Genomic DNA, 25,332 nt, shown 5'->3' on the forward strand with positions numbered 1-25,332 from the left:
GAAAGAGATCACCAACCAATCCCGAAGCTTCTCTAAGTAGCCCCTGCCTTCTGTGGCACTCATGTTCCAGTTAAAGTAGATACTCTGTCTGTAATAGGAAAACTTTAGGGAAATGCTATAGATTTATCTTATTTTAAAGTTCACTTAAGTTAATAAAGTATTTTCCATGCTGTCTATTAGATAAGCGTCCGACAACTTTAAGCAGGTTTCCACATCACAGGACTTGGGGGAGGTGCTTTTAATATGCTAATGTGATTTCTTTTAAGATGAGCAAATAAGAGGGAATGTTTTATAGACGAATCCGCCTTTGGGGAAATGTAGGGTATAGCTTATACATTTGTGTTTGTATCTGTAAGACCTGGTCATATTTCGTAGACTATCAGTGTAACCCAAGGATAGTCCAGACCCCCACATGAGCAATCACAGCCTGGGAGAAGCTATTACAAAGGATTCCAACCTTCATTTTGTCTTTCTAATACCATCTTGTCAAAGTGAATGCAAGTCCCAACACTCAGTCATTCTAATAGCTCCTCCCTCAACTCCCTTGTCCACCGAGTGTCTTTTGCATGCTGTGGTTCCCCGGATCTGTCTCAGAATCACATTCTCAAAACTTACCTGTGTCCTCTCTTCAGCAAGGCCTTCCCCGCTCCTTCCTTCCTTTCTCTTAGCTTTTCCTTTAGCTACATATATTTATTTCGGGTTCTTTACCATTGAAAATGCTTCATCTGCCGGGGGTTTCTAGTTTTATCTCCCTTTACCTACCGCCTCTGTTCTCCATCATGCAGGCCAAGTATTGGCTGACAAAGACAGAAATGTCCCCAGAGAGTGGTAGAGAAGAAAAAGCCGAATTTTCTTTAGTGTAAGGACTGGAGGAAAGACTATGCACCTTTACATATTAATGATTTCATCATTGGATAAAGTCTGAGAAGATCTGTCTCCTGCATGATTGCGAGAGCTGATTGTAATGCCTGCTTATCTCTGGGAAATTGTTCTTCCGCTACCGGGATGCCCAAGTGCCTACCGTGTGATAGACACCTGGCTACAGAACTCTTGGACTGGTTTCAGGACTGCAGGAGCAGAGGAGCGATTTGTCACGGCAGAAGGAGACATCTGTCTGTACATCTCTGTTTATTGTAGAGCGCCTCCCAGCAGCACAGTGCATTCCTAGCCTGGGCTCACCCCACCTGGGTTCGCATCTCTCAGGCTAAAGGCTGGCCCTGCAGTGATGATTCTCACAGGCACATTGTGAGTCAGATGCAGACTGCTTCCTGTGTCCTACCAGCTTCCTGAGCATGAGTCCTGTGTGGATGCATAGAGCCTCATACCCGGACAGTCCCATGCTTGCTTTAGTGTTCATGAGCTAACATCTCTTGACTCATAATAGTTTTAGATCATGGGACCCCCATTTTCATTTTGTGCTGGCTCTGTGGGTTGTGTAGCTGCTCATGTGCCGATTGTGAGGCATCTTGGATTGAGGTCAGGGCTGCCAGCTATGTCCCACATGGCCCTTCAGTGCGTGCCAGAGGATAACAGAAAGCCTGTCAAATTATACGATGCATCCAGGAGGTAGGACAGGGATCATTTGCTTTTTGGATATGTGCAGCTTTTCCAGTTGCCTATTTCTCTACACTTGTATCATTTTCTATAAGTTTTGGCTCTGCCTGGATACCTTGTCTCCCTCTCGACACGACTCCCCATGGGAGGGAGCACTGTGAAAATTCTTAACCCAGGGACTCCTTTGTGGGCAGGAAAGCCTGTTTCCCCTTCAGCGTTTGCCTACATGCCCAGTTAGCTGCTGTCCTCACTGTCTGTGACTGATTCGTCACGAGACGGTTGAGTCTCTACACAGTGAGCATTTCAAGAGCAAACTCCATGTGCATCTTGACTCTGTGCAAGAGCATGGCATGACATTCAGGAACATGCATAGAGACACTCTGTATTCACAGGGAACTTCCTGACAGGGATCTTAAAGGAATCTGGACTCTTGAAAGTCGAAAATGTGTTGGTTCAGATAACTTGAGAACCTTGGGGATCTGGTTTTCATGCTTGGCTGTATCAGATCATGATAGAAGAACCAGTGTTTCTCCCTCAGTCTTGTCTCTGCCGGCTTCACTCTCAAATAGACGCTCCCTTTAGAAGGGTGAAAATGGACTCTACTGGTCGCAAATGTATCTATTTCCTTTTATTGTATATATGCATATTTTGCCTGCACATATGCCAGTGAGCCACATGAGTGACTGATGTCTGTGGATGGGGGGGGGTCAGAGGAGGGTATCAGATCCCCCTGAAATGGAATTCTAGACAGCTGTGCACTGCTGTGTGGGAGCTAAGAACTGAACCAGAGTCCTCTGGAAGAGCAGCTAATGCTTCGAAGTGCTGAGCCATCTCCATAAATCTTCCAGGAGGAACTTTTTTTTTCTTTTTCTCTTTCAGTCAGTTCAGTGTAATTCCCAAGGCTAACCTTCAAAGGCGGGTTTGGGTTACAGTGTGGCAGAGAAATGAAAGGCATTGTTAAGTCAGGCTTTGATCTTACAATCTGCCTTCTGAGCTGGAAATAGTGTGGCCAATCCTACCTAAACAACAGTCAGCCAGGGAAGTAACAGAGAAAGGAGCTCCCCAAAGAAAAACCCAGAGTTGCTGTGAGTAGGAGGAACGGGTTACTAGCAGAAAAGGGACGAGATGAGTTGAGCTAATAAGAGGCCAGGGGTGGAGTTCACCAGGCAAGTTTCCCCTTTGGAGCTGTGTACCGGGCATGCTGGGAGAAGGACTTGGTGACCTGTGTGAGCAGGTGTTGGAACTACGGAGACATTATGTGTCAAGGTTTCGTTCCACCTGCTGTGATTAAATACACTGACAAACACAACTTTGAGAAAGAGTTTGTATGAGGCTTGCAATTCCAGTTTCCAGTCTGTTACTGTAGGGAAATCGAGGCAGGACCTCTCAGCAATGTGCCCCAACTAGCTAATAGCAAACAAGAAATGAGTATGTGTGTGTGTGTGTGTCTGTGTGTGCATGTGTGTCTCTGTGTGTTTGTGTGTGTGTCTGTGTGTATGTGTGTGTGTCTGTGTGTGCGTGTGTGTCTGTGTGTGTGCATGTGTGTCTCTGTGTGTGTGTGCATGTGTGTCTCTCTCTGTGTGTGCATGTGTGTCTCTGTGTGTGTGTGTGTGTCTGTGTGTCTGTGTGTGTGTGTGTCTGTGTGTCTGTGTGTCTGTGCATGGCTGGCCTTCTCTCACTCTCAGCCGGTCAGAACACCCAGCCCAGAGAATGGGGCCACTCACATTCAGGGTGAGTCTTCTCACCGCAACCCAATTAAGGAAATCCCTCAGAGATCTGCCCACAGCCAACCTGATCTAGATAGTCCCTCTCTACACACATAATTCTATTCTGTGTTAAGTCGACAACTGAAAAGATCCTTCTGTCTGCATACCTAGAAAATTAGAATGGAACCCAGGGAACCGAAGAAAGTGGAGTTGCCTCCTGAACAAAGCCAGTTATGGCTCCGCGCAGTAAAATGCATGTCTTTACATTTCAGTCAGTGTCTTATAAACACAGGCTTGAGGGTGTGACAGGGACTTCATGTAGCCCAGGTTGACCTTGAACTCACTGTGCAGTTAAAGAAGGTGATTTTGAATTCCTGGTCCTTCTGTCTCAACCTCTCATGTCCAGGGATTCCAGGCCTGCACAGCTCCCCTTCCTAGCCTCTTGGAGGGTCAGCTTCCCAGTCTAGGGAGAGGGATAACTGTGGTCCATTTTACAGGGTCTTCTGTTTCTCTTTTGAGGAGTATGGAGCTGTCCTGAAGTATGGTACCTGATAACAAGTCAGACTTCAGTAAGCAGGGCGTTGGTATCACTAAGTGATGACAACTTAGTCTTGGGCCACTGATGTCACCTCTCCCCTGCCAGTGGCTGTTCTTTAAATGTCTGTTGCATTCAAACAGCTTAGTCTGTAGATTTCTTTCATATTCTGGCTACAAGGATGTCTCCAGTTATGGAGCTCTTGAGGGTCGCTCATGACATCTGCATGTTGTGTGCTATGTCATAGCTGATATCATTAAGTGCTTATCAGCCCACTGTTGTAAACGCTTTGCCAGCATTAGCTCCCCCGCTTCTCACGATGACCTTATGAGGTAGGACCACAGTCATCTGCATTTCACCAATGACAATGCTGACTTACGCATTGCTGTATTGCCTGTAACAAAAAGAGAAGACATTCGACCTGAACCAAGCTCTGGACCCAGGCTTCTTCTTCCTGTGTATCCAGGACATTTATCTGAAGAGCTTTGAACAGATATCAGACAGCAGCCCTGAAGGGGAGACAGCCTGCCAAGGTCATGCAGAGAGTTTGTGGAATATATACAAACAGAACCTGCACCATGATTGAGCCTGTGGGGCACTCACCTAAAATACTGTTTTCTGTTCTCCAGAAAGAAACAACCCACTTACATAATGAGTGTATCCTTAAGTTAGCCTGGACATTTTAACTAATTAACTTGTTTTCCTTATTTACCTCCTTCTAATTTTTTCCTTCTTTCTTCCTTCCTTCTTTCTTCTTTCTTTCTTTCTTTCTTCTTTCTTTCTTTCTTTCTTTTCTCCCCCTCCCTCCCTCCCTCCCTCCCTCCCTCCCTCCCTCCCTCCCTCTCTCTCTCTCTCTCTCCTTACTTCATTGCAGTCTCTCTCCCTCTGTTATCGATATCGCTGTAATTAATCTATTCCTACCTCTGATTTACGCTTGTATGTGTCTATTACCTGTGCGTCTGCTTGTTGGTGGAGGAAGGGAGTTGTCCAGGTTTGAGTGTCTCCCCCGGCTGCAGGCTGTTAGTGTATGCATAGGTGATGACGTGTCTACTGTAAGAAACACTTTCTGGTAGAACATTTTTCTTTTTGGTAAGATGCAGCATTCAGCGTGATCTGATTTACATGACATGTTTACATTTTAAATAATCAAGTTCTTCATAATGTTGTAAATTAACACAATTATGCTAGGAAACCTCTCTTTTCCCTCTTGCATCTGTGCCTCGATCTGGAATCATCGCGTTTCAAGGGGGTTAGGATTTAAACACATTTCTACGGCTTCTCTTAAAACAGTCAATCAGGGTTTATTGAGTGTCTCAGGCTCTAGGGAGGGCACAGATCCATTCGGTCTCTAATCCTGAGGCTTCCTCTGGTAAGGGAAGTCATAAGTTTGACCACAGAAATGTGTCCTGCAGTGACCCTCATGAGAGCAGAACCCAGAGGCCGCATGGAGGCGTACAGATCCTTTCTGGGTTCAAATCCTGACCCCTTCATTAGATAGCCATTGACTTTGGGGAAGTGCCTTAGTTGTTCTGGACTCAGTTTTCCTTGCTGTAAAATGGGATTAGCAATAGTCCCCATCACAGAGGACTGTGGGGTTTCTGTGGCTAAGATGAAAGACTATATAAAGTAATTATTAGGTCAGTGTTAGAACATAGCAAGAACTTTATAGCAATTGTTTTTATTTTTATGTTTCTGTGGTTCTGATTCATCTAGAATTTGCAGAAGAGGCAAATACAGTCTGGACCTTGACTATCTTTTCTAGTGATCGATGTCAAGATACAGTGTCAAGCACATAATGGGTACACGGCTGGGTCAGAACAGGTGACTCTAGGAAGATACAGTGTCAAGCACATAATGGGTGCACAGCTGGGTCAGAACAGGTGGCTCTAGGAAGTAGAGCAGACCCTGCTTTGCACTCACATCGTGGTTCTGTGGACATGACAGCAAAGTGCTGGTACCCATTCCCCCTCCTTCTGCCTACCCAAGACTATAGTGAGTATTCCTTCTTAGAGCCCCCACCTCCTGTGATATACCTCGACCAGAAAAAAATGGGGGAGAGAAAGACAGAGGCAGATCGGGTCATGCTTTCTTCTAATGTATGTGTGAGTGTGTGTATGTACATGTGTGTGCATGCATGCATATGTATGCCAGTGGACACATGCCATGGTGCATGTGTGGAGGACAGAGGACAAAGCACAATATGCAAAAATCAATTCTCTCCTTCTACCATATGGGTTCTAAGGACCAAAGTCAATTTGGCAGGCTTAATGACAAACACCTTTATCTGCTGAGCCTTCTTGCTGGTTCACGGTTTCTTTACCTCACACAGCACAACTAATCTTGAAGTGCAACTGGCTATAAGATTCCAGACTTGGTGAGCCTGCTATATCCCTAGGGAAGTGCTGGAGGCACTTTAGGTGAGCTATGCCCTGACAGTCTGGGACATGCTGCCTCTCTCCCTAACCCAGTGGTTCTCAACCTGTGGGTAACAACCCCTTTGGGAATTGCTTATCATCTATTTACATCACGATTCATAACAGTAGCAAAATTACAGTTATGAAGTAGCAACAAAGTAATTTTATGGTGGAGGTGTCACTATAACATGAGGAATTGTCTTAAAGGATAGCAGCTTTAGGGAGGTTAAGAGCACTGCTTTAACCTGTTGGTGCATGACCCTTGAGGTGTTGTGATAGGAGCAACTTAAAGGTTCTGGAAAAATGTATGTCAGACTCAAGGGAAGCATAAGAGTTCCATCTCAGGCTTATCTATTACGTCAGCCTTAGCTTTACCAATAGAATCAACTCCACCCTCTGAACCACAGGGCAAAGGAGAGCGGGGCTCACAGAAGTCCTCGCTCCCTGGATGATGCTCTCCAGAAGAGGATCCCCACTCTCTTTTCTGCTTTTATTCATGTCATACAACTTGTTACCGTGGGGGGGGGGGCGCTGTGCTGTCACATCAGAGTACTTCGAGCCTCTAGCAATGGTGGCATTGCCAGAGGTGGTGGCGGCAAGCTTAGACACGGGAGAACAATGACTGATGTTTGTCCTCCATGTGCAGAGAAACTGGACGCCCAGCTCCTGCATTGCATCTAATTGGGTCTTCACACATGGTTCCTCTTAATAGATGATGCCAGTGAGATTCTGGGATGGTCAAGGTCCTAGTTCAGAAGGGTGGGAAGTTGACCAGGCAAAGCTTGCTGTTGCCCTTGCAGTAACTCCATGCACTGGGCCTGGTGCAGAGCCGACACTCTGGATTCCATGGAGCCTGCTAACACACCATGCATAAGAGGTGTTCGGTTGAGATTTGAAAATGAACTTTGTTTTAAACAACTTATGTTCATTGCTAAGAGCAACAGAGAGTTGAGTGTGTTTTTTATTTGCAACCACTTGAGAACAATTTTTTAAAAGAAGGAAAAAGCCTTACACTTCCTATCTTAAACACAACAAAGAGTTAAGTGGGATTTTTACATTCAGCATGTGGCTATCAGAGAAGCCAGGAGGAGGGGATACACCTGATTCTTGCCACCAGCAGCACAAGGCTGTTCGCTAGCCTCTGGGCATCCCAGACAGGTTTAAACTGACAACCTAAATAATGTCTATTCTGGAGGTGCCGATAGTTTTGTTGCTAGCAAGAATGTATAAAGCCCTCATTTGGGTATCACATATCAGCTCCTGAGATGTTTATACACAGCATGACAGGCACTCAATGCACTTCCATCTAGAGAATCAGATAACTAATCTTTAAGGAGAAAATATAGATGTTGTTTCAAAGGCATCTTAGCAAACAGCAAAAAAAGCAAAACCAGAGAAATCCTGCTCTTTGACAGCCTGACAGGGTGGTGGATTTTGTGGGATTTTCCCATTTCTGTTGTTGTGTGGTCCTACCTGGCTCAAACCTGGTTGTTGGATAGCTCTTGTCTGTTGGTTGTCTTTTCAACTATTTGTGTCTGAGTTTAGAAGGAGATTTGGGCAACCAGAAGGATTCAAAGCCCTCACAAACCATTGTGTAGCTGCAGGTTCTTGGTTGGGTACTATGATTGGTACTCACCAGGCACTTACCCATCATTCCCTGCAGCAGCAACTCCCAGGAATGGTTCCCTCATCCCTGTGTAGCAAGGAGGAACCGGAGACTTCAGAAGGATAGTAGCATGACCCAAATCCACAGAGCTGGAAAGTGTTGAAGTCAGAAATCACATTTAGGGGTATGTGCATGCTTCAAATTCTGTGACCCCAACACCTTTGTTTCCCTTAGCAAAGAACGTGTCAAGTAGTTAATGAATTGCTGCCACAGCCCAATAGACAAGCAGGGCCCCACAAGGCAAATACTGGAGTACTCATCTTGTTCAACCCAGCCAAAATACAACATCAGCTTTTATATGCAGCCCCCATATGTCCTAAGAGCCTCCTTTTTTTATTTTCTGGGATTTCTCTGGCTTTGAGGTACTCAGTACATCTGCAGGAGGGGTGTGTGTATGTGTGTGTGTGTGTGTGTGTGTGTGTGTGTGTGTGTGTGTGTGTGTAAATACACTGTTACCTTGGAATGAGTGATACCCAGGAACAGTTTCTCACCACTGAGTTGTGGCAGTGGTATTAATAGCCCAATTTATTTGTCTCCTAGGAGGGGACACTTCTGATGTGCAAATGTGTTGTATAAGCTCTCTTAGAGGCTCCCAAGCAGAATGGAAGTCAAATTATTGCCCATACTTATCTGTACTTCCTATTTTGTACTCCCCTGGTGCCTCAGGCAGGCTGTATGTATTTCCTGGGACCAGCCATTCAGAGGACAAGGAGACAATGATTGCCTGCTGCTCATCAGAAATGGTGGGATCAAGGTGGTAGAGTGTTGCCTAGTGAGCTTAAGGGTCTGAGTTCACTCCGTAGTACTGAGAAAAGAAGGCAGAATCCTAAGTCTCGGCACTTCTCAGTTGGGGGGGCAGCTGTAAAACTCCAGAAGAGTCATGACTATGCCTTTGTCCCCATCTGTAGCAGCGGGGTGAATGAAGTAGGTGGCTCTGGATCTGCTGAGGATGTGCCCAGACAGGCAGAGTGCTGGCTAGGAGGCAAAGCCAAAAACAATGTTATCAGAGCTGAATCTCTTCCCTCTTCCAGTAGCAAGTTCAAAGGGTACTGTCCTTTGCTTCCACAGGAAAACTACCAACTACCAAGAGAAGAGGGAGTGGGGACAGGAAGTCTATGAGACTCAGCTTTGGCGTCAAAAGCAGAGAGCTTAGAGACAAGCTGGAGGCCAGGAGAGGCCTAGGAAAAAGAAACAAATTGGGAAAGCAAGCCCAAATTGGGAAAGTAAGAGATGTTCCCAATGCCTAGGAAAGTGTGCTCTGATGGAGGAAACAGATCCTGAGCCATTCAGATGCATCCTCCGGGATCACACGGAGTGTGCAATTGAAGCTGCAAAGGGGCATGCTTAGGACCCCACCTTGTGAACGAACGGCTCACGGCAATCAACCTCAAGACCCATCAATACTGCGGTTGGGTATATATCCAAAGGATGCTCAGTCATACCACAAGGACATGTGCTCAACTATGTTTATAGCATCATTATTTGTCATAGCCAGAACCTGGAAACAACCTAGATGTGCCTCAACTGAAGACTGAATAAAGAAAACGTGGTACATTTACACAATGGAGTACTACACAGTAATAAAAATAAATAATAATAATGACATCTTGAAATTTGTGAGCAAATAGATGGATCTAGAAAACATCATATTGAGTGAGGTAACTCAGACCCAGGAAGGCAAATATAATATTACTCACTCATAAGTGGCTTTTAGATATAAAGCAAAGAAATACCAGCCTACAGGCTAAAACCCCAGAGAACCTAGACAACAAAGAGGTTCCTCCCTAGAGAGACTTACATGGATCTACATAGAAAGGAGAAAAACACAAGATCTCCTGAGAAAATTGGGAATGTAGTGGTCATGGAAGGGGGTAAAGGGGAAGGAGGCAGAAGGGAGGGGAGCGGAGAAAAATGTATAGCTCAATAAAAACAATAAAAATTATTAAAAATGAAAACAAAAAAACCCCAAACCAAAACAACAACAAAAAGAGGAAGTAGTGCATTCTGGGTGTTTTCAACTTGCAGCCCTGGGCTTTGTATGTTCCAGGATAATAAGGAACGTGTCCCAGCACATTTATAAATGACAAAAATGACATCACGATGCCTAGAGGTTGGACAGGAATCCTCAAGTAGACACCAGAAAAGCATAATTTTAACTTAGCAGAATTGGGACAGGCGATAAAACGAAAATATGTCACTAAGTACTCAGGAAGTGATCTGAATCCCAGGGGAATAGGAAAAAAATAAGCATAGGAAGAAAGGTCAGGGCCAAAGAATCAAGGTCATTGGGTGTAAAGAGAGGGTTCTAATTGTCCATGGGAAGTGGAGAACCATGAAGGTCAGCAATGGTTAAGGGTGGGGCTGTCCCATAGGACAAGGTGTCCCTGAGAATGACAGGGAGGCTGTAGACAGTCGGCATGGAAGGAGAAAGGGAGTCAGGAGATCAGAGAGACCTGCAGGGTGCATTTTGTCAGCAGGCACCAGAATGTGAAACGTGAATGAGATTTGACTAGCGCCACGTCTCCGAAGAAGGACTAGGAATGAGCTGCTTAAAGGAGGTGCAAGGTCCGTGGAAGAGTGATCACGGGAACATTGTCTATTAGGGGAAAAAAAATCTGAGAAACCACAAAATGGCCCATCAATAAGAAACTGATTAAATAAACTGAGCTGCAGCCAAAGTGGGGAATGCTCTTTGGTGATTAAAAACAATGACGTGCAGCTGCACTCACTGGCGTGAAAGGAGCGCAGGATTTATTATTGAGCGAAACATGCAAGCTATGAAACCGCAGTCATTGTGTAATGCCATTTATCAAAACGACATCCTTAAAATATCCCTCGTAGAGACACTTCTAAGGGGACCTTTGAAACGGTGCTCACCCACATGTTGGTGGCAGCCTTCTCAGGTGACAGGATCCCATGGAACGTTGGCTGTTGTGTGGGCAAGGGAAGGATCTTTCTTTATTTCATTTCCGGATGGCATGGGTTTTTCAGCCATAAGCTTTTAAGAGGCTGAATGTTAAATAAGACAAATTCCTAAAAAGTCTAATAGACAGCTGTTGAGTTGTAGCAAGGCAGCCGCAGCCCCTGTGTTGACCTGCAGCCGTCCTCATCTGAAGACCAACCCTGCCCAGGGAGAAAATGAGGAAATTTTAGCTGTGAAGAAGAGAAAGAGGGGAGGTGCGAGTGGTCTAGTAACCTTGTTTCCTCTTTCAGGGTCTTCCTGAGAGCGATCAACAAGTTTGCAGAAACTATGAACCAGAAGTTTCTTGAACATACAAACTTTGAGTTCCAGGTGAGTGTGAGGTGCTGGAGATGCTCAGGGCCTTCCTGGCATCATTGGGCTGATAACTCCACCAACCACCTACAAGCACACAGGAGCCTTGTGTCTCTGGAGATGCTGCAGAAAGGAAGTGGGGAGTGGGCAGGCAGAGCTTTGAAGCTTTGACAGGGACACATATGCAAATGTGACCTCCCACAATAGAGGCTCTCCTTTACTCTCCCTCCAGCAGGTGCCACCATTTAAAAATGTAACGTTTTCTTACTGTTTTGTTCATTGGTGCCTAGAAACAGCCAGTCACAGACCCTGAAGTATGATTTACAGTAAAGCTTTCAAGAATATCTCTGTGACTTTCCAATTCCTCCAAAAGTCATTTTGGGGTGTGTGTGTGTGTGTGTGTGTGTGTGTGTGTGTGTGTGTGTGCGCGCGCGCACTCAGCCAAGACTCAGAATCTCTGAGACATTCAGGGGGATGATAAGAATGTCCCTAGGGTAAGTAGAGTGATGTGTCTACTTAGACATCACACAAAGAACGCGCTCCTCAAACCCTGATGGGAAAGTCTATACTGCTGTGCATGCATGACTGCAGGACTCCACTGCACCTCAAATAACCCCCTCCAGAAAAGTCTCAACCTTAGAGCCTCTGGTAGTAGAGACTAAGTAAACGGAAGTCACCTAGCGTAGTAACTCAGGGCTACGCTGTTTCCTGCCTGCTCATCTGAGATGCTGTGTTTCCAACACACTGGCCTCTCTAGCTCAGCGGCTCAGGCAAGGCTGTCATCCCACCTGAGTGATGCGTCTGTAAAATGCCAGCTGCCCTCCCAGCCCAGTAGCATGCTGGGAGAAGCTTACCAGTCAGCTGCCATCAGAATAGTTGCTCCTTAAAGAGCCTGCCATGCCTGGCTCCTCTCTGAGCTTCGTCCAGTGACCCTGAGGCCATGAAGTCACATCTGGGCCTCTCGAGCGTCTTTGTGGCACTGATTGCCATTTGAGGTCATCACTCTTGCTCCTGTGTCCCCATACATGTCTTCTTTCCCCCTTCAGGTAAGATGTGACTACACGAGAATAAAAGCCTTGTATTCTCAGCCACTCTGTGCTCTGTGCCTGATGCACATTGTGTCTCCTGGGGGAGGTGACACTTGGGTTGAGACCTGTGCCATGCACCCTGCTGGGAAGATGGGTTGAGCCTTTGCTGGACTGAAGGGATAAAGGTCCTCTTTGAACAAGGTTCTTGCTCTCTCCCATGACCTTGCATTCAGATCAGGGACCTGAAGTGACTGATGTTCGTAAGAAGAACAGCTGCCATTTCCCCATATTTTATATGGCAGGTCATAAGAAATCGTGCTAGGGTCATCCAGCTGCCCTGAAAGTTTTATACTGCTGCCAGCTAGCTTCCTCTTTAAGTTGCAGGAGTGAGACCCAAAAGCCATGCGCAGAGAGCTAGTCAATGCAGTGATGCATTTAAGATTAGAACCTGCAGTGGCTGATGTAGGCTGCCATGTGAACCATGGCCACATTCTAGATTGAGAGTGTCACTACAATCGTAGGTGAGGGTTTCTCTCCAGATGATATATCTTTCACAGGGCAATGAAACACATCACTCTGGCTGTTCAAGAGAAAGGTTTTCTTTTCCTGAAAATGTAGCACAGATACCCACAGGCTCCACTTACAAGCCTGTTCAGAGAAGTGGATATTGCCATTGTGTTTGGAGGGACAACATACCCAGGGGCCAGAGAGGCAGTATGTGAACATAAAAAGCCAGCTGGTTTGTCATTTTCCCCTGGTGTCAGCAATTCCAGCCTCGGGACCTGCTGGTCTGACTGCCACTCTTCTCCATGGTCTTAGAGAGGTCCTTACCCATGACAGGATGAGGTCCAGTCTTCTATGCCATTCTTTTAGGTTCCTTACAACTTTCCTGAAAGAAAAATTACAAATGAAAGAGCCCTGGGAAACAGACATCCCATGTGTGCAAAGATTAGACTTACGAATGGTGTGATTATTTAGGTAAAGTACTACACAGCTCTGTGCCTTGGATTCTTCAATGCTAAATGAAGATGCCATTTACGGCTATCTCTTTGAACAGCTCTAGGTGAATTGATTCCTGTAACACACTTAGAATGGTCCTGGCAACATAAGAGCCATTTAACGAATGTTACCTTGCTAGCATCAATTTGATGATGGTGATGATGATGATGGTGGTGGTGATGATGATGATGGTGGTGGTGGTGATGATGATGATGGTGATGATGGTGATGATGATAGTGAGGATGATGATTGTGATGGCGATGGTGGTGGCGGCAGTGGTGGCAGCATTGGTAGCAGTGGTGATCAGCAGGGACCTTACAAACATCAGGGCTAGGAACTCAGGTCAGTTCTTGACAGGCAAGCCAACGGGGAAGCTGCTTTTTGATCACACAGCATGGCCTGAGGCTGTCACACCCACAGGATTCTGTAAACGGTGAAAAGGAGCTGGGAACACAGAATCAAATAATTCTTTTTAATGAGGCTTCCACAAATATTTAGCAAAAAGTATCCCCCAAACTGGGTCAGTTTTCAGTCTTTTTCTTTTTCTTTATCCCACCCCCATCTTTTCCTCCCCCTTGTAAGAATGGATTTGTTTTCTGCACCCTGCCTGGAACACCCTGACTCCTCCTTGTGGGTTCATGTATTATGCATGTGATACCAGCAGGAACTGCCTCTGTGCAGAGCAGGGGCCAGGGAAAGGAGATTAGCCCCAACCTCTCCTCTGAGTGGTGGTTTTGTAATCAAAGGGCAAAAAGCCAATAGTTCCATGGGTGCCACTCCAAAGGCGCCAAGGCCTGGGCATTAAAGAAATGATGGTTTCTGCTGGGAGCTGAGATCAATGGTGCCCTCTGGATGCTGGGACTTGCTGCTCATTGCTGTTTTCAAGGTCACAGAGATCAAAAGAAGATATGGATTAACCTTGCAGGGCCTGTGCTGAGGGCCCAGGCTACTTCATCATGGAGTTCTGCAACTCCCCCACTAAGCATAGACTCAAAAGGAAATCAGTGCCAAGGGACATTATTGATTCCTTTGTTTATTGCCATACTATGAACATGGCATCTGTGTACTTGTCCATCAACAGAGCAAGGCATAAAGGAAATGCCCTATGCACAGTGGAATACTGTTCAGCCATAGAAAATAAACCTTTTGTCTTAGCTTAAATAGATGCTAAGAACATTGTGCTAAATGAAACAAGCCAAATGCAGAAAGACACATACTTGGTGAGTGCGTTCGTATGTAGAGTCTATGAGAGTCAATTTTGTGGAAGTAGCTATGTATATCTTAAAGTAACTAGACAAGAGTCATTTACCACAAAGAATCGATGAATGTTTGGGTAGTGGATATACAGTGGTATACTTGTATCTACACTTCCCGTTGGAACCTGCGAAATTGTACCACAATCATGTGGTAATTTAATTTAACACTTTTTAAAAGCAACAGAGTTCAGGAGTGAGATCTACTTGGCTCTCAATGCTACATTCACCAGTAGGATGGAGCAATTTTTTTCCCTGTAGCCCTCAGTTTTTTGATGTCTAAATGAGGAGAAAAACACAAATTTTGTCATTTCTCAGAGGGATTTGAATTTATTATTTTTAAATTATGTATGTGTGTATGTGTATATGTATGTGTATATGTGCATATGTGTATATGTATGTGTATATGCGTATATGTATGTGCATATGTGTATATATGTGTATATGTGTGTATATGTGTATATGTATGTGCATATGTGTATATGTATGTGTATATGTGTGTATGTATGTGCATATGTGTATATGTATGTGTATATGTGTATATGTATGGATGGTACCCACAGAGACCAGAAGAGGGTACCAGACCCCCTTGAGTCAGTTGTATATTGCTGTATGGATACTGCAAACTGAACCCAAATCCTCCACTAGAGCAGCCAGAGCCCTTAACCACTGAGCCATCTCTCCAGCTCTTTAGAGGGGTTGATAAGAATACATAGAAAATTTTTTGTGGCCTTTCACTGTGAACTCATTTCACAAATACTGCTGTGATACACGCTGGGTCAGGCATATAGCTAAATATCCTATGTATCAAGGTGATCCAAGTAAATGAAGTCTTTGTCTCTATGACCTTTACATTCGGTAGTGAAGATTGAAAGTAAAGTCTTTGGTTTAGAATATGTCATGAACACTGTGCACAGGTGTAATGAGGATGGATGCCAGCCGATTTGCTTTAGTGTGCATTACTGGGAAGGTTGATGTAGGAATTGATATCTAAACCTATATTGCTAGAGTCCATGGAGGTTGCTGGGCAGGATTTCCTCATTTAGTCCTTATAACTACACCCTTTGGGGCCCATTATCCTCATTTTCCAGGTGAAGGAACCTGAAGGACTGGAGTCTCACACAGGTAGGGTAGCATGCTTCTGACAGTGCTCCCGACAGTGGAGATGGTCATTAGATCGTAGTCCTGGAAAGCATCCGGGCAGTAGCCACAAAAACAAACAGTAAAGAGAGCTACTTGTCTCTGTCCTGCGGCTCTGTGATTCCAGTCCTAGGAATGCACACCACACAGAGAGATTCTCGGCAGAAAGAGGCACCAGTGAGGGGGTTAGTGCAGTGCTACTGCTGGAGGAAGCGAAGTGGGGCCAAGGTCATGTCTCTGTGTAGGGGAAGGGTTGAAGGTGAAGAAGTTGCCTTTACAGCAAGAATACTATGCGGCACGGAAAGACAGTAAAGCAGATCCTGTCAGTACTGGAGAATCACAATAGGGACAGGTAAAGAGAAAAGCAGAGAACAGTATGCCTGTTTTTGAAGGATGCCCGCATGTGTATTGATTGAGACATGGACATTCTCTAAGAAGATACCAAGACATTACTTTCCATTTTCCGTTAGGCTATGCTTCAAGACAGGGTAGAAGAATGATGTTTTGTTATTGAAACATTTGCTCTTTGAACTTTGAAAAAGCCATATGTATGTTACTTTTATGACTTCTTTTGGTTAATTAAAAATAACTAAATTCTCCTTATGTCCACTAGTGATAGAGCTATGTGTGGTCACGTGACACATCTGGTTTTTAGGGTTTCTTGCTTTGACATTAAGCTGTGTAACTCATGGAAAATGGGACCTCCCCACCCCCCGGCCTGATATTTTCTGAAATTAGACCTCTAGGCCTGTGGAAGATATGGCTTTGAGCAGTCATGGTCATGGCAGTGATGGCTATTTGCAGCCTGGGATGGGCCTGCTTGAGTGGAAGGTGCCCCATTCCACTGCAGGGCAGTCTCTCCTGCTGCTGGGTCTGTCCTTTTGCTACACAGGATACAAAGACGTAGCAAGCCAGGCATCTTAATACACTCCCCCTTGAGCATCCGAGTGGCTAGGCTCTGCTTTGGTACAAAAGGATCCACTTGGATAATGAAAAAGAAACAACGAGACCGACAAATTCTTGCAAGTTCTCACTGGGGTTCATGCCCGGTCGACACATCATCTCACGCTGCCTTCACTGCAGCCCTCTGCAGTGAGTACCAGGTCACCCCAACTTTGCAGATGAGTTTGCCGAGGCTCGATAACACCCAATCTGGACCTTCATCTTCCCGGTCTGTGGCCCATATCAGTATTGTCATCCCCGTGCTTATCCTTCTGAATACTTTCCATATGGATGTATTGAGTGTTCTGCTCTGGCTCACAGCCAGTTCGGGGAGCGGATTCCACCAGTCTCCTTCCCAGTCAGCAGCAGATCATACACCTGGAAGACTTACAGCAGCTGAGGACATACAAGCCGGTAGAAAGGGAATCATCCTCACTGAGTGTGTTTTGGTACCCATGTCTCAGGGCTTCACTCCCTCCCCCACTGAAGGTGTGACGCTGCTGATGGTCCCAGAACCAGGCTTCCAGATCATTGAACAGAGAGGAAGGCAAATTAAGTCAGAATGGATTGCAGGCTGGCTCCTAAGATTTGTCAGGTTGATCAGGGAGGGTGCTATTGCAGGAAGCTCTGATTTCCCAAGTAGTCTTAACTTCCACACACCTATAATTTCAGGGCAGGAATCAGCTCACCAGTTGGGGTGAGTTATTCGTCTTTCAAAAGCCAAATCAACAAAACCACCACCGCCACAAGAACCCAGCTCTAAAATTCTCCTCCGCCAAGCCCATTGTCAGAGAGGGGAAAGGCATGGCCAGCGCCTAGAGAAAGCCACTCATTGTCCTTGCTTCGGCCAGGATGTTAATTTCAGGGTCTGTGCCAGTTAGGAAATTGCAGAGCACACAATTAAACTGGCCTCGCCTCTGTCGTCTGCCATCTTCATAAATTATTCACGTCACACCGTGTTTAATATGCGTCCCCTCTTTCAGGCCCTCTCCATAGCGGTTCTCCTCTTTCTTTCACAGCTGTGGAACAACTATTTTCATCTGGCAGTGGCTTTTATCACCCAGGACTCTCTGCAGCTGGAGCAGTTCACGCACGCTAAGTACAACAAAATCCTGAATAAGTATGTTGCATTCTTGGATCTCCTGAGGGGGGCAGGGCGTCATGAAATGCACTGGAACGGGGTTTGAAGCCGGCATTTTTGCTTCTTCCAGGTACGGGGACATGAGACGGCTCATTGGCTTCTCCATCCGTGATATGTGGTATAAGCTTGGTGAGTAGGCACGCCTGTGCTGGAAAGATGCATCTGCCTGCTTCCAGTGCCTTCCAGAAGATCAACCCCCACCCTGTCCTTCCCAGTGAATCTGCTTCTGTGTGATGTTCCTGAAGACCTATGGAGTCAAACGGGAATTTGTAGGAGGGAGGAGAAGGCAGGGCTGCTGTGGGAGTGGTCCGCATATGTCACGGGAATGCTTGTTGCTGATTGGAGGTCACTGTTCTGCATCCTGCTTCTTGTGTGATGTGGCCCCTAAATACGTTTGGACCTCACAGGGTGGGAGAATAGATCCTCCCAGGAATGACTCCAGAAGCTGTTCACAGTCACAGTGAACTGAAGGGCTGGCTTGTGGTTCATGGTGAAGGGAGAGATGAGGGGGAGGGACCTTGCTGACATTCCGAGTGAGGCATGGACTAAAGAGATCCCACAGAAACCTCATAGTGCATCCTTTAGAACCACTCTCCTTTCTCTTTCCGATCCGGAAACTCAAAGTGAGAAGTTGCTTGCTTGAGCTCGGACAACCAGAAGTCTCAGAGTATAGTTTGCATTCCATAAGCACAGGAGCCATTAATCTTGCTTATGGATCAAGTTCTGCATGATAGATAGATGGATGAGTCAGTGGAGCGTGAGGAAGTCCATCTCTGACATTTGGTTTTCTCTTTGACTCTTGTGTACAATTCAGTTGTTCTGCCCTGGGCTTAGTTATTGGCCCTCAGCAGTAGAGGCATTGATAAGGGGATTTGTCTCTTGGCTTTAACCTCTATGACCATCCTGGACTTTGTTTCCCACTTCCCCAGAACTCTTCATGTGTTCTGGCTCCCATCAGATGCTCTGAATAACTTTTAGAGTAAGGTCTATCCTCTGCTAGGAGGGGGCGTATAGTACAGTAGGTGGAATACCAGTATGGTTTCTGTGGATGTTGGTGACATCAGACCCCAGCTAAGACTATAAACTTAATGATAGGGAAGTCACGAGTTGTCTCAGAGACTAAAGCAGAGCAAAGGAACTAGGCTCAGGAGAGACGGTTGCAGGTCTGCTTGGGGCCTTGCCAAGTCATGTACAAGCTAGCATCAAGCAAGAGAGTTTAACATCCCTTGGCCTAAGTAAAGGAATTAACACTGTCTCACAAAGTTCCTGTAAAAGTCTTAAGAGAAAGACTGTAGTGAATGTAGCTGTGGAGGTCTGCACACATACATCCAAATTTTTATTCCTATTCTTATTCTGGTCCAATAAGATTGAACCTAATTGGGCTGTGCTGACCCATTTGTCACCAAATCCCAGTCTAGTATATACCATAAGACTCAAAGAATGGGGTTCAGACAGTAATCTGAAAGAGTGAAGTAGGGAGAGCCCTGTAACCCATAGAGATTCTACAGGGCAGGTACTGCCAACATTCAGAGTAGGATAACCTTTGACTGTAGGGGTCATCCTCGGGTACTGGGTCTGAGCTCTATCCTCTAAGTTGCTGGTGGCACTGTCTCCAGTTGTGGCTATAAAATCCTCTTCAGATATGATGATGTTCCCCTAGGGAATATTTTCTTTATCACATCCTTTGGCAACTTTGGATAAGGACAGGGCTATCAGAAATACTTTGTCTCATTTCTCATTTGTGTTAGCTAGCTTTTTGTAACTAGGACCAGAATAGCCAAGACCATTCCTTAATTTGCCTTGTGGTTTCAGAGGCTTCAGCCCACCTGCCTTGGCTCTGTGAATTCAGAGCTTGTGGTGAACCTTACGGCAGCTCAGGGGTGTGCAACAGAGGCTCCTCAGATCATGGTGGAAAGAAAATGAGTTGGGGGTGGCAAAACACAGTCCTACCCCTACCCTACAGTGACACACAGCCGCAGACCTACTTCTTGCCGTCAGGCCCTGCCTTTTAAAGTTTAATTCTCCTCCAGAAAATACTTGACACCAGCTAGAAACCAAGCCTTTAATACTGGAGCCCGTGTGCAACATTGCGTGTTCCAAACCTAACACCATTGCTTTGCAATAGAAAAGAAAGAAAGAAAGAAAACAGAAGGCAATGTAAGTGCAGACATGTGTGAGGGGAAGCAAGGGCCCAGAGCAAAGTATTGCTAACCGGCTTCAGCAGAAAGCAGCCACCAGTGGCTGCAGCTCTCCGGCCGCTTGCTATCTGGCTAGAATGCAAGCTGATCACTACCACATCTTCCTATTTTTTTTTCAAAAGAAGCCAGAAACCTGGTTCTTTCAAGGCATTTCCCAGTGTGTGAATATCAATGATGACTAATTGAATGTTTTCAAAATATTGCACGCTCCCAGCGAGAGAATGGCTTCCCGCTTTGCATACTGTATTTCTACCAACAGAGACTAGCTGAAGCTGCTGTGGGCCTCTGCTCCCAGCTCCCCACCCCAGGCCCTGTCAGAAGCATAGAACAAGGAGCTCCGCTTTGTTGGTTACGAGAGGCTCCACACAGCCTGCTTCTCCTCTGAACACCCTTCACTGCACCGTTCTCCACCCAGAAGATTTTATTTAGATATAGATTATGTTTTGGCAGGGAGTCTTGTACTTTCAATTATGCTGATGAATGAAAAGCTGTTACCAAATATTCCACCTGCTTAGAATCACAGAACACCAGAGCTGGAAGGGCCCTTTAGAGATCATATTGTCCAGCATTTTTCAAACATTTATTTTTAGCTGAGGGCCAATAAAAAGAAGACTCCATGCTCGATAAGTAAATGGGATAGGAAGCAGAAATATTGTAATTAAAGTGAGCAGGGGATGCAAGTCCTGTTATAAATGGCTTTCAGACTCCCAGTGCAAACCCCCGAGGACAGCTGGGCAAGGGGCTTATATGATCTGACCCTTGGTTTTGCCAGTAAGGAAACTGAGGCTCAGAGATATCCACGTAGTGGATTAGAGGTAAGGAACCAAACAAGCATGCTGGCAGGAGGGCTTGCTAGACACATCCCAGATTTCTTTGCTACTCAAAATGCCTGAAGAATGAATTAGCACAATTAAAAGGCCTATCTGGAGGTCGCAGGGAAAGTGCCATTGATTGCCACTGCCCTCGTTGATGGTATTTGCTAGGGTGGCAAGGAGTTTCTGAAGAGCGATTATGAGAACAGAGAGCCCAGGCCACTCTATGTGTCCAAGGGGACTAGAGGTAGCCTCTGGCATTGTCATCTAAATGCTGTATTCCCACACCACCCAGCTAAAGATCTGATCTGGAGAGCAGCACTGCAGCACTGGGCTGCTCTTCCCTAAAGGGCCCCTTGTTCAGACAAATGATGGCCACTGCAGGAAACAGAAATCAAAGGAAACTGTGCCCAAAGAGCCACCCTTCACCTCTTGGCCAGACTTCTGAGGAAGAAGAAAGCACATCATTCTGAAGGGGTCTTCCTGGTGTGTGTGGGTAGGTGTGCGAGCACACCCACACACACACCCCAGGCCTCCATTCACTGGTGGCACAGCTACCTTCTTCTTCCTTGTCTCTTTCCGGAATAAGAACAGAAATCCTAGGCAGGGAGGATGAGTGGCTGCCTCGTTGACATCCTCCCCTGTTGCTCCATGGGATTCTGGGGTTAGTGGCACTAATGAGATTAGCTTGATAATCCTCACCAGGGCCAAGCTCTGAGTTCATTAGGGACCTATGTGGTGAGACCACTACACAGCTAATGAGGGGCTTGAAAGAGCAGCTCATTGAATAGCTGAGCTCTCAGTAGTAGCTTTTGCTGAGGGCTCATGCAGTAGCTCTTCTTCTTTTCCTAGCTGATAATGGTTTTGTTTCTGTTTTTAGGATTGAAATTTGTTCAGCTAACAATATCTCGGAGTAGATGGTGGTCGTGTGACCCGGATCTGTCCCACAAAGAAAAAAAACCCCAGCAGAAACATGTTTGTGTGTAGTTAACAAAGTATTTCTTCAAAGAGAGAAATGGGGGCAGAGGAAATGGGAAGAGGGGAGAGAGAAATGACTCAAAGAGCACAGCACATCATTATTTTGCTCTTCTCTCTCTCTCTCTCTCTCTCTCTCTCTCTCTCTCTCTCTCTCTCTCTCTCTCTCTCTCTCTCTCTCTCTCTTTCTTTCTGGAGAATGACGTGATGGCTGGAGAGACCACAATCGTGTTGATGCCTTGAGGACACAGTCACATGTCACATGCTGAGGATATAGCTGACACTCCGTTCTTTCTGTCTTCTCAGATTCTCAGCTCTGAACTGACTGTCTTCTGAGATTTTGTTAAGGAAGAAAATGAGAACTTTGGGGTTAGCCTTGGTAGCCAGATTTTCATGATACCTCTAACGAATAAATCAGCTCATTTGGCTCTCTGATCTCATAGGTCATGTAGCTCTGGCAGGTCAGCTGAAGCGGAAGGACACACCCTAGGTCAGCAACCAATGGTTCCTTGAGCTGTCGTTAGAAGAATTTGTCTTTGTACCCCAAGCCTCATGTTCTCATGGATAATTTTCCCAAAGAGTTTACATTTTCAAATGACACAAAATAGCCAACTGTTTTCCAGAGAATACTGATAATGAGTAAATCATAGCGCATGTTAGTATTTGAAATTGTGCTTTAATGTCAGCAGCAATCAAGAGACACAGCATCAGTATCTTCTTCTTGTTAGGAAAGTCTGTAGCAGCCATGTGTTTACAGAGAACTAATTACAAGGCTCATCTCAGACTTGAAGGTTATTTAACAGTCATTCTTCTGGGAAGCGTATAGGCATGGGTGTGTTCATGCTTGCATGTGTGTTGACTTGGGGAAGGAGGCATGTGATGAGAGTTTTTGGTGAGGAAGACTACTTATTGTTAGAAGCCCAGCCATTTAAGGGTTTGTGCCTTTTGTGTTTTAGAATTTTGGACCAATGCCAATGGTATAGATTTCTAACACTGGATTTCTGCTGGGCATGGGATAATGCCCATTTTGCTGAAATGACTTTGCATCTAACCTTCCAACTTTCCCTTGGTTTAATGTCAGGCTGATGTGTTAACCATCATCATGGGAAAAAAAAGACAGTGACTTCTTGAGCACATGTGTGGGCAAGCCCGGGAGGACAACTGAGGTGTTTCTTTTTATACACTTCCTTCATAACCAAGTGGACTGATAGGAGGGTTGAGGGAAATAAGGCATGACTCATACCCTATAAGGAAGAACCTACTGTTTAGGTGGGACATTTAGAATATTGCTGTTTAAGGTTAAACAATAGAGTTACAGAGACCATGGGGCAATTGTCTCCTAAAGCAAGACAGAGAGTAAGTGGCCCACCTCAGGGTGAAGTAAAGACGCCATAAGGCAAGAGTTCCAGGAAAGCGACCTAAGAAAACAGGCTGCTTGGAGCGGGATAGCAGGCTGCCCAGAAGAAATACGGAGTGGGGTTAGAGAAAACATCCATCCACACATCTATACACTTAATAGCAAACACTGAGCACTGTGGTGGACCATGGTACTTTAAATGGCAAAGGATGCAAGTATTATGATCAAAGTAAGGACTCTAGTGGTGAGGGTATCTTGAGTTATTCAGATGGGCTTATACAATTACAAGGTCCTTGTGTATGAAGAGAGAGGCAGAAAAATAAAAACCAGAGAAGTCTGAGGAAGGCCCAATAAGGGTTAAGGTGAGGGGTCATAAACCAAGGGATAGAAGGAGACTCTAAACCTGACAGGGGAAGAAAATATACTCTCCCTTGGACTTCTGACCTCGGTCATGTGTGTTCTTCCTTGGTGTTTTAGTACAGTAAAACCCTTCTGTTCTCCAGGAGTATGAGAAAATGTGGTTGAAGTCATCAGTGGGTTGTGACTTACCACATCAATAACAGGAATCCAAGCCAGGCGGTGGTGGCGCACGCCTTTAATCCCAGCACTCGGGAGGCAGAGGCAGGCGGATCTCTGTGAGTTCGAGGCCAACCTGGTCTACAAGAGCTAGTTCCAGGACAGGCTCTAAAAAAGCTGCAGAGAAACCCTGTCTCGAAAAACCAAAAAAAAAAAAACAAAAAAAAAAAAAACAAAAAAACAAAACAGGAATCCAGTACAAGCACCTCCTAAAGGTCATGTGACTGAGGTTAAAACTGAATACAGACGAACAACACAGGCCTGGCCTCATTGACTAGGTTGTACCACTGAGAAGTCGAATATTGGTTGCAATTCTTTGATTAATGTCTGTAAAGATGAAATAGCTGGAGAGTAGGATCTTGAGGCACGCAGAGAGCCTATGAGGACCACGCAGAGTGAGTGAGTCAGGGACTACTCCAACAAGGAGGAGTCAAAAGCTCTTCTTTCTATAGACCTCTCCTGTTGGGATAGAACGTGAGCTGCAAGTCTTATTTTAAATACAGTAGTACCCACACTAACAGACGCCTGGACATGGCACTGCCTATAATGCCAGCACTTGGGAGCTGCAGACAGGACGATCAGGAGTTTGATTTAATCTTCAGCCATATAGGCCAGCATGGGCTATAGGAGACCCTGTCCTAAAAGACAAAGGAAGGGTAAAAGAAAGAGAGAATTAAAAGGAACAATGAATTAATTTTAACTACATAAATGTAGTTTATGATTGATATGATGGGGGTTATATTCCAATAAATTCAGCATAAGCTATAAATATTGTAAGTGGGAAATACATCACCAACCCTCACCCAGCTGAATAACCCAGCACCCTGGATTGTTGGCGACCTTTGCTCCCTGGAGTGCGGCTTTCTGTATCTGCCTGACATCAAGAGCGAGAACTGGATTGCACGTCACTAGCCTGGACAAAAAGGATCCAAATTCAGAATCCAAAATGCAGAGCTGGAGATGTAGCTCAGAGGTAGAATGCTTGCCTGGTATCCACAAGGCCCCAGGTTCAAGTCCAGCAATGAAAAAATAAAATAAAATTCAAGACAATTTCTATGAAATACATTTTTCTTTAGTAGTAGTGTTGAAGCTGAATATCCTAAACTTAATCTAATGAACCAGGAATGGTCTCTATTTTATTTAACTTCATATTTCAAAGTTGTATGACTTTTAAGAGATGATCAGCATAAAACATCTTCAAGGCTTTAAAATATTTTATACTTGGATAGATTTTTGTATGCTCAGACTACATTTATCCCTGGATAATCATACCTCAAGCGTTCAAAAGACAAATGGCCTACAGCATCTACAATGAGCCTTAGGATCCTAAAAAATGCCTAGGAGTTTATTCTCATGAGCACTTGTGGGATTGGACTCAGAGAGGGGAGTGAGGCTGAAGCCATTTGTGAAAGCCCAAGGGAGAAGAGGCAGGATAGACTGGAGAAGCCGAGGACAGGATGCGGAGGGAAGGCAGGTGCAAGGCATGGATAGGGCATGAAGGGGCCTCCAGCCAAATGGCCTGCAGAGTGCAATGCCTTGTACCCGTCTGTGAAGGTGGGCCAGGCAGCATTCAATGGGCCCGAGAGCAGTGTGGAGGACCGTGACTGTCAGAGCAGTAAAAGAAGATCCATCTGGATCCTGTCCCTCGTTAATTCTTTACAATAGACGTGAATTAAAGTATAAAACAAAAGGCCCAGTAGTCTGTAAGTTTCCATGAAAAAGCCCAGTGGTTTTCACATGGAATGTTATTTTGTTTTAGTTC

General features: G+C 45.4%; 1 protein-coding gene across 2 annotated transcripts in view; it reads left to right on the forward strand.

Moving 5' to 3' along the window:
- Dock2 (dedicator of cytokinesis 2) overlaps nt 1-25,332 on the forward strand; it is a 414,772-nt gene that overhangs the window by 318,075 nt on the left and 71,365 nt on the right. The window contains exons 30-32 of one of the 2 annotated variants that reach the window (XM_038325610.1): nt 11,089-11,167; nt 17,531-17,631; nt 17,723-17,781. In XM_038325610.1, the coding sequence (XP_038181538.1) occupies nt 11,089-11,167; nt 17,531-17,631; nt 17,723-17,781 (239 nt within the window). Of the gene's footprint in view, nt 1-785; nt 878-11,088; nt 11,168-17,530; nt 17,632-17,722; nt 17,782-25,332 lie in introns of those variants that run through there. The other variant, XM_038325611.1, reaches the window with a different exon arrangement.

The sequence above is a fragment of the Arvicola amphibius genome, chromosome 4 (assembly GCF_903992535.2).
Source record: "Arvicola amphibius chromosome 4, mArvAmp1.2, whole genome shotgun sequence".
Taxonomy (NCBI): domain Eukaryota; kingdom Metazoa; phylum Chordata; class Mammalia; order Rodentia; family Cricetidae; genus Arvicola; species Arvicola amphibius.